General features: G+C 39.8%; 1 protein-coding gene across 4 annotated transcripts in view; it reads left to right on the forward strand.

Moving 5' to 3' along the window:
* Positions 1-1,109: 1,109 nt before the first annotated feature.
* The window catches only part of pde9a (phosphodiesterase 9A), a 34,227-nt gene continuing 23,206 nt past the window's right edge, over positions 1,110-12,130 (forward strand). Inside the window, exons 1-3 of one of the 4 annotated variants that reach the window (XM_037790195.1) lie at positions 1,110-1,633; positions 8,584-8,654; positions 10,612-10,689. In XM_037790195.1, coding sequence (XP_037646123.1) covers positions 1,571-1,633; positions 8,584-8,654; positions 10,612-10,689 — 212 coding nt within the window. In that variant the 5' untranslated portion in view covers positions 1,110-1,570. The remainder of the gene's footprint in view (positions 1,634-8,583; positions 8,655-10,611; positions 10,690-12,130) is intronic. The other 3 variants (XM_037790193.1, XM_037790192.1, XM_037790196.1) reach the window with 3 other exon arrangements.

The following is a 12,130-nucleotide window of genomic DNA, read 5'->3' on the forward strand; positions in this document are numbered from 1 at the left end:
CTTCTGTCCATATACTGGCCCCGACGTTATCCTTCCTTAAAGCTGCAGTGGGTAGAAATGGAGCAAATATAAATTAAAAAAAAAGAAAGTTTGTGACCCGGCAGCCATGTTGAGATTAGTTGAGGAAATACCAAGCACCGCCCACCAGCCGGAGCAAACTTTCTAATTTTACATCTAAACAGTACACTACAAGATGTTTCTGAACACAGCTGAGGAGAGAAATAGGCATTGCAGTAACAGAGTATTAATTCATATTTGATCAGCGCTGCCTAGTTTGACTGTTTGACCGGAGTTGGTGAGTGATTGACAGCTGCCTCCGTTGAATGAACAGCCAATAGGAATGCTCTCTCTCTGAAATGACCTGTGATTGGCCAAAGTCTCTCGTCACAGGCTAGATTTTTTAAATCAAAACAAAATTGTAATATTACGAGAATAAAGTCATAACTTTACGAGAAAAAAGAAAATAACTCGTAAAATTACAACTTTATAATATTGACTTTATTCTCATAATACTACGACTTTTTTCTCTTCAATTTATGACTTTATTCTCATAATATTACAACTCTTTTTCTAATGAACTTTTGACTTTTATTCTCGTAATATTATGACTTTATTCTCAAAATCTCCGATTTATTGTTTTTTTCCTCAATTGGCCCTAATACCCAGTCGTACTGTTGTACCATAGACCTACAACTATGATAAATAAAAATGAAAATGTAAATAATAAACAGTTATTCATTTCCATTTTTAAAAATCTACAGGGAGCCACTGGAGAGGAGCTGAAGAGCCGCATGTGGCTCCGGAGCCGCAGGTTGCTGACCCCTGCAATATGCTGAAAGGTTATTATGGAATTTTGCCCAATGATGCCAAAAATATACTGCCTACTGCAGCTTTAAGTTACTCTGATGGAAGAAGGGGACACACATGAACATAATGAACATAATGAACATATATGTGGCTGAGTCAGTTGTTGGTGTGCAACCAAGCCAGGAAACCCAGCACCAGGGGGCTGAGTGACGTCACTCTATCTTTTCTCTGATTGGTGGAGATGTTACAACCGTTCTCCCCACACACATATACACGCACACAAAGACGGATTAGTATGTGTGTGTGTGTGTGTGTGTGTGTGTGTGAGTGGCTGCGCGTGCGTGTGCGTGCATGCGCGTGTGAGAGAGAGCGTGCCTGTAGGTTAGCGCGCACAGACCCAGGAGATCTGTAGTGAATGAGGGAGGCGGGGACGCGCGTGGACAGGCTTTAAGACAAGCGGAGGAGCGCGAAGTGACAGAGGGAGACACACCGGACCGGACCGGACCGGACCGGGAGGAAGAGTTAAAGAGGACAAAACCGGGAGTTAGTAACGGTGAGTTAGACAGAGACAGACAGAGAGAGACAGGCAGAGAGACAGACAGAGAGAGAGAGAGAGAGACAGGTGGGATGTCGTCGGACCGCTGACTCCACTTTGACCAGCCTCGGTTTGTTTAACGGCGGTTTGAGGACCGGAGTGCAGACACGGAGCCCGGAGCAGGGACAGCACAGCGACACACCGCCGCCGGGGAGAGGAGAGGGGACCATGGGCTCCGCTTCTTCCTCCTACCGGGTCATTTACCTGGAGGTGGACGGCAGGATCCAGAAGGTAGGACACACAGACTATATAGGCTGCTGTATGGAGACTATATGATTATTATATTATATTAATTATAAAGCATTTAAACAAAACATCTGGATAACCTACAACACAACCCAAAAGTACCACCCTCAGAGAAAAAGCCCGATAAATTATAAATAAATATTAACAAACTACTGCTAACAAAATAAAAATTATTAGGGTGTATATTATTAGGGTGTATATTATTTATATATTCCCAAGAATATTTAATCTAAAATTAAATATTTAATATTTAATCCCAAATTAAATAAATAAGAAGCTGTGGGGGGTTGATCAATATCAGCATTACTATTTCAATATGATTATATTTTCTATTCATTATTTATGGTGTTATACATTTTTTAGAATTGATTATTAATTGATAGGCAACATTTAATATTACCCATGGTGGAGTTTCATAATACTACACAAGAGGTAAAAAAGCCTGATAACGCCACTGTGAAGTATCATGAGTATAGGCCTCTCAGTAATATTTCACCCTAATAACAGATACATAAATATTGGGATGTAACTAACACACTGTAAATCTCTACAGTCATATCTGCACAGATGAAGCTAAAGTAGTCTGATGTCACTTATAGTGTAATGTTGAGTACCACGGAGTATAGAAATGTTGCTGAGATGTCTTAAATAAATGTCATTAAACATCATCAAGTTGCTATAAATTCAGTGTGCACAGTGGATGGATTTTATAGGATGTTTTATTTTGTTAGCAGTAGTTTGTTATTATTTATGGACTATTCCTATGAGAACTGTGTCCTTGTCCCCTGTCATACGGAGATGTGATCATCACAGGGAGCATCAGCTCTGCATTTATTGTTGTGTTCTGTGTATAATTTACAGTAAGTTGAGTAAATTATACACAAACGCTGGTACCGCCTTTATTCTAAATGTCATGTGTGTTTATCACAGTGGATATAATCATGCTGAGCACGTTATTGGCTAAAAATAGTGTGCATAAGTGGAGAGACCATAGTTATGATGATGTGCATGAATCATCGCCGTTCAATTTAACCTAACTGTTATCATCTTCTCTCTCTCTGTGTGTGTGTGTGTGTGTTAGCTGCAGAGAGAAACAGATTGCAGAGTGTGTGTGTGAATTATTGTGGATTAGTTAGAGTTCATACAGGCAGAATAATGTTGCAGGTTTGTTGTTGTGAAGAAGACTGCAGATCTGTGAGGTTGAAGAGTAATTCAGGCTCTGACCTCTGACCTCTGAATACACTCAGCTATTATTCATCATGAGAATCCCAGACTGGAGCTTTCAGGTCACTAACTTACAGCTCTTGTTTTCTCTCTGGTGGTGGATATTAATAGTATAAATGGATGTTAATGGTATACTAAGACAGAAATGCTGCCACAATTCAGCTGCAGTGAAATCAAATGTATGCAAACTACCCGTGTGTGTCACTGGAGGCGAGTAGAGTAGACTTCATTGTCCCTGAGGGGAAGTGTTTGGCACAGTGTTACAGTCTGTTGCTTTACATAAAAAACATCACAGAAACAACATGCTACTGATGACCACAGCCTGTAGTTTAGAGTCCTGGTGAACTGACAGCAGTATTATGTGACTATGGATATGAACTAAATCAAGAGTTTTGTCCCGTGTTAGATGAAGAAAGAAAATATAAACTAAAACGTCTTTCCCTCCTCCAAGTTCTCACCATTGGAGGCCTTTCAACTGACTTCATTCATCCTTTCATTTATCCATCCCTCCATTTTCTGAACATGTTTATCCTGCTCAGAGTCACAGAGTTACTATGAAAACCTAAACCACTGTCAGCCGCAACCACAAGAACCAGAATCCCACCAGAACATCCAGATTTATTGCGATTTTAAGCATGGCTGCCACAGGAAGATTAAAAACATGAATCACTGCCCTAATAGGAAACATCATTACATCCTCACTTTCAATGAGAAATACTACAGTCAGCACACACACATATCTAAAACACACTCCATGCACTGTTGGCCAGTCGTTATTCCTCATAGACAGTCAAGGGCAGTGTACATTTCAGTTGATTTGTCCCATTATTGCTCTGCTGAAGTCCATCTCCAGACTGAGAATGCAGCCAGAGCTCTGTTTACATTGACAAACCAATGGAGGAGGAACAGCAGCTCATAAAAGGCCATATAATGAGCTTTATGCCTCACCGGCACTTTGCATTTATTGCGTCGTGTCTTCTTTATGGAGTTCACACAGAGTGTGTGTGTGTGTGTGTGTGTGCCGCACAAAACCATGTCGTTTCCTCATGCAGACATTTTCAATATGCAACAGGGTGGTGGGAGGATTTGCTCTAGTTTAAAGGGTTAATACAGCTTAATGTGGTTCAAACATCAGGAACATGTTAAGTTTGTTCTGTCTTGAGAAAAGAAATGGAATAGAGATTAAAATCCCTATTTTAGGGTATTTAAGGGGAAATAATGCTCATTGTCAGGTTCATACTTGTATTTTGTGTTTCTCCCAGAACATGTTCACATGCTGTAGTTTGCAAAAAACATATTATTGTTCTCATGTAGGCACTCCAGATACCCAAATGGATGTGCACAAGCATGATTTTTCATGATATATCCCCTATTATTACACGGCTGTGTTGAAGACTCGATTCTGATTGGTCAATCACGGCATTCTGAAGTCTGTAATTTCTGTATTACAGACAGTTGCTATGTATAACAGACCGTTGCTATGTATAGCAGACCGTTGCCGTGGGCGCAGCTCTGACGTCGGACTCTGGCGGACCGTTTATGTGTCAAAATATTGATTTCTTCAGTAGGTAGCTGTGTAATAAGCGGGATCATGTACAGCTAGCGGGTCATTGTTGTGAAAGAATCCCCTTCAGGGCGATGAGAGACCGGCTCGCTGTACATTATCCCTTACTTAACATTAACATATTAACATTTGATGGACAACTGTGTTTGGTGCTATCAGATGGCTACACATTAATCTCAATTTACACTCTTTTTTTTTGTATAGTTGAATATCTGAATGTTCTGGTCAGTGTGTTTGTGGTAGTATTTGATGCCTCACCACCAGCCACATCTTCTGTATCATTGACCATGGATAATATTGAGCTGTTTGTCGGTAGGATCACCTGTTGCTAGGCTGGAGATAATAAATGGTGGGTCCCTGTACAAGCTGTGGAACAGACACGACCACTTTGATTTGGATTTAGTTTTTAATATTAGATTGGTTTCAGGTCAGGGTAACAGGTTGAAAGTTATATGCATTCATCTAGCTATGAAAGGATGAAGCTAAGGAAATCAATACAGTAAGCGGGCGGTCCAGTGGGCCTGTTTTCCAGCTTCAGTTGAACACATATTAAAAATGTGTTTTTAAATTATAAATCTGTTGCATATTCAGCTCCGCTTTTCATACACAGGCTATGTGAACAGCAGCTTGTATGATATTGCTACGTCGTGAGGAACAGTCATTGTTTTCTGTGTTTTTCTCTTTTGTTGTCTCATGTCCTGTTTACGTGATCGGGTTTGAATATAGCGTCTTTTTTTATTTGCATAAGAGTGGATGCGGCTGGTTTATGGTGCCGGATCATCATCCAGCAGCAGGGGACCGATTATGATAAAGTGGGGTTTGTTATTGAAATCAGTTGCGGCATCTTAAAACGAGAACATTAATTTGTTCAGCAGCTGTTAATACTGTGGAGAGAAAATAAAAATAGATGCTCTGCTTTTAAACATCCTAAGGAGTATTCAACTAAACAAATGAATCAAAGTGCTGCTGTGTGACAAGGAAAAACAAAGAGTATAGAGCATTAGAGTTGCTGTCATCATATCCCACAGGACACTTCACACTCATTTACATTCAGCTGAGTCTTTGCTTGTCATCATGTTATTTCCCTCTTTGGTTCCTCCTTGTTTTTCTTTGATAAAGAGGGCAAAATGAGCTATTTATCTCTCTTCTTTCTGTTCTGTATCAGTAAAGTTCAGCATTGTTTTATGCACAGTAAATGATGACTAAACAAATGCACCTAAGTATTTACACCGCAGCATTAGGTAGATTTAATTAAAACAAATAAATCATCGGCAGTTAAATTAATACTACATTAACTTAAAATGAGAACTGGGACGAGACAAGTCACCCAGAGAGAAGGGTTTATGGGTAGCAGAGGAAGGATGTTGCTACCTGATAGAAGCAGTATCTGTACTGCATTCATACCCATAATGCTTAGTGAAAGTTAGAGGAGACAGAGTTACAGATTTGTTGAATGAATTAAACCATTATTATCCTGAAGAGACAAACCATGACAGCAGATAATATAACATAAAACACAAGCATCATAGAAACATCATAAAAGGCATATGAGAAATGGATAAAGGAAATCAGGTACAAGTTCAAGTTGTTGTGGTGTTTTGTAGCTATAAACAAATTAAAATCATGTAGGAGGAAATATTAGCAAAGGACTGAATTACTTGGAATTGTGCAATATTAGATATACAGATAGATAGATAGAAATAAACAGCAGCTGTAGATGTGGTGTTTCTGAAGTCCACTGACCTCCACCTGTCCCTGTCTCTTCCACCTGTGACAGGCTGCCACCACCAGACCGCTCAAGTGCTCTCCGACCTCTCTCCTCCTCCACAACCATCTCTTGGTTGGCCCTTCCCTCCTAACACTGCCAGGTCTCCCCCTATGTCATCTCTCGATGCGACATCACATGCAAACACCTCCTTTATCTATGTGGGTCATCCCTCTTTGTATGCTGCGGAGTGACACAAATCATTTGTCATGTTCAATGACTTGATGTGCTTGACCTTGTTTATGGAGGAAAAGGGATGGAAAATGCTAAATATTTACTGCTGCTGTGCTGCAACGTGCACAGTCTTTAATCAGATGAAGAGCCTGGAGCGTGGGAAGCCTGCACGTTCAATCTCAGGAGTTTCTCCCCAGTGGTTGATTGCTCCACTTTCACAGAATTGTAGTCAGAGGAGGGAGGACGACTATGATATCGGAGGAACGGAGGACTGTTAGTCTGCTGACGTTTCATCAGAAGAACAATAAGTAAGGGATAATGTACAGCGAGCCGGTCATTGTTGTGAAAGAATCCCCGACAGGGCGATGCTGCACATTATCCCTTACGTAAACATCTACATAAGTAGAAGAAAGTAGGGGATTTAAAATGTGCTCCAAATGAAATGTTGAGTATTCTGCCGTGTGGAAAGAGATGAGAAATGTCCTACATGTTGCACTTAATAATACACAAGACTAAAGACTAGAGCCATGTTAGCACGCCACAAAACAAAACTGTTAGTGCACTATATTTAATGTCTGAATGCTAAGTGTGAAATGTATGCACTATATATAGTGCCTCAGAAATTCCCACAATGGAACAAAAAAGTAAGTGTCCATGGCATATACAGTACTTTCTGCAAACAATCCCACAATGCAATGTACTGAATAATAAACAAGTGAGTTATTTCATGGGATTAAAGCAGTAGGTACTGTACTCGGAACTGTAGTTATTTAACATTTTGGAGAAGAAAATCCTTTCCATGCTGCACTGACATGTGTGCATGTGATATTAAAATCTGCAGTCCTCCACTCGAGAAATAATCATGTTCAAGACTGTATTCTGTCAGTTTCAGCTTATTGATTCAATATTCAATCATTTATCCCCATCAACTGCAGTTGATCAGGAATTTGTTTCGGTGCGCTCAGCAACAAAACACATGTATGCAATAACACACTAATGTTAGCAGGTTATTATTATAAGCTAAAATAAGTTTGGACATAAATAGATAATTTTAAACGGGTTATTAAAGGTATAATATGCAGGCAGCATTAGGTTGTCTCCTCCTCCTCGGCTCAACGAGCGAGGGAGAGAGAGAGAGAGAGAGAGAGAGCAGCGATGTTCGAGCGAGCTACAGAGTGAATGGAGAGAGGGAGCGGCGTTAGTGAGAACAAAGCAGCTACTCAGAGAAATAAAACGTTATTTTCGAATCGTTTCCTGGCAGTTACGTTCTAAAGCACAAATAAACACGACCATAACTTTGCACAACCCTGCGGGAAGGTGCCCAGTTGCCGGATTTTGAATGAATGCAGCCGAAGGGTGGACTTCTGTCCGCTGTGGCTCAGCGCTGCTCTCCGTCAAACTGACACACCGAGAGACAGAGAGAGAGGAGCAAGGGACACTGTCTGGAGCACATGACCATAAGAACACACAACCTCACAATCACATCCGTCTAATACAGGCGCTTTGTATCTGACAGAGTAGAGGAGGACTTGTGCCTCGGTATCAGACAGAGCGGCGGTATTCCACGACCTGAACGGGCTGCACACCCTGCACACCGTTATTGGCTCAGAGGCTCTTTGGTGACTCCCAGAAACATGGTAATGTCTAGAAGGTAACCCACGAGTTGGGAAACTCTCGCAAGATGGTTGAGGTTAGGCATTGACCTCGAATAGTTGAGGTTAGGATAGATTGTTGGCAGTGAGAGGCAGATTTCAGATCAGATTTTGCAATTTGCTGGTTACCTTCTAGACACAACCCAGAAACGTCCCGAACATGGCAAAATAAGAAGAAAAAAGAAAATCCAGGCAGAGGGCTGCAGAGTCTCTGTAGAAACAGACACCGTCACACACTGCTAGTGGGTCAGAAATGATGATTGAGAGGGATTATTTCAGTCATGCATTTTTGTTTATTTAGGAGACTCTTGCATATTATACCTTTTAAATATAATAAACCTGAGCTGACTTAACAAAAATATCAATTTCGTATCATATATATGTGTGAGATGCAATAATGATTAAAAATGTTATATTTTACTTTCCCTACTTTTCAAAGTTTACCATTATGTTGTGAACAGGTTCATATGTGGATTTAATAAATTCATTTTTTCAGATGCACGTCAGATTATAGGTCATGCTCTTATCATGTGTGATTGTGTGTGTGGTCCCTCAGGTGGTGTTCAGTAGATTCTGCAGCCCGTGTGACATTAAGGAGCTGTTCTGTACAGCGCTGAGTGTGCCAAGGTAAAACACACACACACACACACACACACACACACAAACACACTCTGTTAATGCCGTCAGCTATGGTTTGCAGACAGCATAGTGTTAATAAGCTCCCATGTAAGTGCTGTTCCTGTTTCACTTGACATTTAATGCATGTGATTAATACAGTATGGTACCTGTTTACAGTGCTGCTATATGTTGAGTTATGTCTTCACACAGTAGCCATTAGCTGAATCATAATTTCAGTGTAGTTACTCCTCTGCTGTTTGTTCTAGAGTTCAGGTGGGCATGACTCCTGTTCAGTCCTGATTTATAATGTTGTATAATCTGTATATGGGTAATCCTTCATTACTGTAACAAGCAGGGATGTGAAGTGGTATAATTGCAGACTGAAAAAGAAATGTGGAAACACCATATGACAGGATATTATAGCTTTAGAAATGCCTGATGACAGAAATGTGAACTCATTTTCACAATAAACAATAGATCCAGTTACCCTGTACAATTTATGAGCTGCTGTGATGTTTGCTCACTCTACAACTGTACAACACTAATAGGAATGTGATCTTTATTAATGTGTGTCCCCATTAGCTTCCACATAGTGACTGTTGGTATTCCTGGGATTGAGGGTTAGACATCCTTTTGGGATGATGGGGACCTTTTATGCACATTCCTCTAAGAGAAAGAGAAGAGAGAAGAGAAAGAGTATGGTTATTGAAACGTGATGCTACGTATTCAGGCCAAATGAGGAAATTCAGATTGTTTCTATAAAATATATAAAATCTTTGTTATAAATAATTTTATTATAAGTTTACTATTAGGCTATACATTTCAGTAATATTTTAATGACTTTTTGGTTTAATTTTATTCATGTTTTGCCTATGGATGGATTATCATCCACACGTCATCCTCTTTGAGTACCATGGAAAGCTCACATCATCATCTGTGCTCCATAAGTAGGAGGTGAGGAGTAGTGTTATGGCCCTGTTCAGACCTGGCATTAACATCTCGTCTCTTTACACTCACTCATGATGTAAGTGATCTCAATATTATACTTATAGTAACACATAAAACTACAGTGTATGGCCTTAAATGAAGAAGAATTTTTTATTAAAAGTCAAAGAGTTAGAACCAGCTACACTACCATGAGTTGTGAAGACGGGTGAATTTAATGGAATTTCAACAAATATAACAAAAAATCTTTTTGAAGAAGTTCTAGCCTGTGACGGTAGACTTTGGTCAATCACAGGTCATTTCAGAGAGAGAGTGTTTCTACCCACTGCAGCTTTAAGTCCTCTGATTTTTAGTAAAATGACTTGTTCTGGTCAAATAGTTATGCAACATTTGAGATGATTTTTTGTGGCAGATTAACGTTACATTTGCTGACTTGTATGCATGTTAGCGTTGCCATTGTGAGCATGTTAGCATGCTGACACTAGTATTAGGCTCAAAGCACAGCTGTGCCTTAGTACAGTCTCACAGAGCTGCTAGCATGACTGTCAACTCTTAGTCTTGTTAAACAGGGAAGTGAAACCCCAACAAAGTATTCCTTGTAATGATCAATCATTCACTGCTCAAGAATGATTCAATTAAAAAACGATTTTCTTCCAATGGGCTCTCTGTTTTATCATGATCTACAAGTTCTCATGGAAGCAGCATCAGTGTAACATTGGTTTTTCTTATTGCAGTAGACACATTACTACTTGTGATCCCTGGGGGTAAAAGTCATCTTCTTTGTGCCTGGACAACATCCTGATTCAGTGTTCTGCTCACAGACGCCTGTGGATGCATGCTTTTCTTTGATTGAAGATCAGAACTGGACCTTTCGGTTCTCCTAAATTTGTATACCAGCCATCTACCCATTAGCAGTTCAAGCACGAGTCCCATCAATGTGTCCATCTTTTATGAGACATATGGTATTTATATGCATCCTCAGCCTACAGGTGACCCCCAGTGTGTTTTTGTCTCCATGCAGGAACACCAATCTGTCCCTGCTAGATTCGTCCGGAGCCATGGTGTCCATCGACCCCACCATGCCACACAACACAGAGAGGTATTAGAAAACCTGCATCCTACTCATGCCTTTGTTGATTAATTGATTGTTTGACAGAACATTTGTTCAGTCCACCAGCTGTCTGTCTGATTGAAAGACACATTTGCTGATTGACTGTAAATCCCAGTGTCCCCTGCTCCTTCCTCATTAGTTGTTAGCATATTGGTACAATGAGCTGCCATGAAATGTGATCTGCAGGCTTTCATTAGAAGCCACACTGACTCTCCCTGGAGCCTGGAATCAGAATAACAGCTCCGAGTAAAAATATGTCAAATCAGTCTCAGTGTTAATGAATGCACATAGAGGGATTCACACATGTATTTTGTGATTTATATATAAATGAGTCTCCACATAAATGTTTTTTAATGCACACAGAACAGTTATTGTTGTATTTAAATGTAAAAAAATCCACATAAAAAATAAGGTTCACAAATATATTTCTGATGCACACTCAAATATTTGTTGTTTTAAATACATGTAGTTAATTTATCGCCTCAAAAATTCCCAGAAGTGAATTTAATGATGAAAAAAACAAGCCGTTGTTCGGACCAGGTAGTTTACCTTCGGACTGCGGGAACAAAAGCGCTCCTCCCGGGCCTGTCTAGTTCGAAGCTCAAGTTAGCATCATAGCTAGCCTACCTACTGTTAGCCTTTAGAAGCCAGTGGCCAATCAGAGGCAGATCTTCCCGCAAGTTATACATACCCTCGTGGGGACTCGCTCATGTGATTAGCTGAAAAGGAGGGAGACATCTGATTGGCTAAAGATAATTACCTCTTGTTTGTGGATCTGTGCACGTCAGGGGAGTAAAAAAAAACACACAAACGCAGTGAAGTTCACACATGACTGCAGTTTGTAAATGCAGGTTCAACAGTTTGTATATAAATGTAACAACATCTAAATATGTTTCTGATGAAAATTGCAAATACTTTTAAATACATATATTTGTGGATTTCCATTACATGTATTTGAAACAAGAAATATTTGTGTGTTCATCAGAAATATATTTGTGAACCTTATTTTTCTATATGGAATATTTTTCTATATTTATATACAATGATAACTATTTTTGTGTGCATTGAAAAATATTTTTGTGGAGAGAGTCATTTATATATAAATCACAAAATACATTTGTGAATCCTTCCTTGTGCATTCATTAATATTGAGACTTTGAACATAATGTACCACTAGTGGCAATCTTGGGTAAAGTGTCATTTACTAGTTTCTGCAGAAAGCTTGTCAGTAAACACTAATACTGCCAACAGTTGATTGGTCCATCTCTTCCAGGAGTTCTCCTGTGCTGGAGGTCTAGATTCTGTGTATTGTGCTTCCTTCTATTTACCTACTGTCAACAGGACAGTTTATTCCACCATTTCATTGCTACTCATGCAAATGTTTTTCTCGGAATCAGCGATCAACAAACTTCCTTCTCAAACAGATTTG

Source organism: Sebastes umbrosus, chromosome 13 (genome assembly GCF_015220745.1).
Source record: "Sebastes umbrosus isolate fSebUmb1 chromosome 13, fSebUmb1.pri, whole genome shotgun sequence".
NCBI lineage: Eukaryota > Metazoa > Chordata > Actinopteri > Perciformes > Sebastidae > Sebastes > Sebastes umbrosus.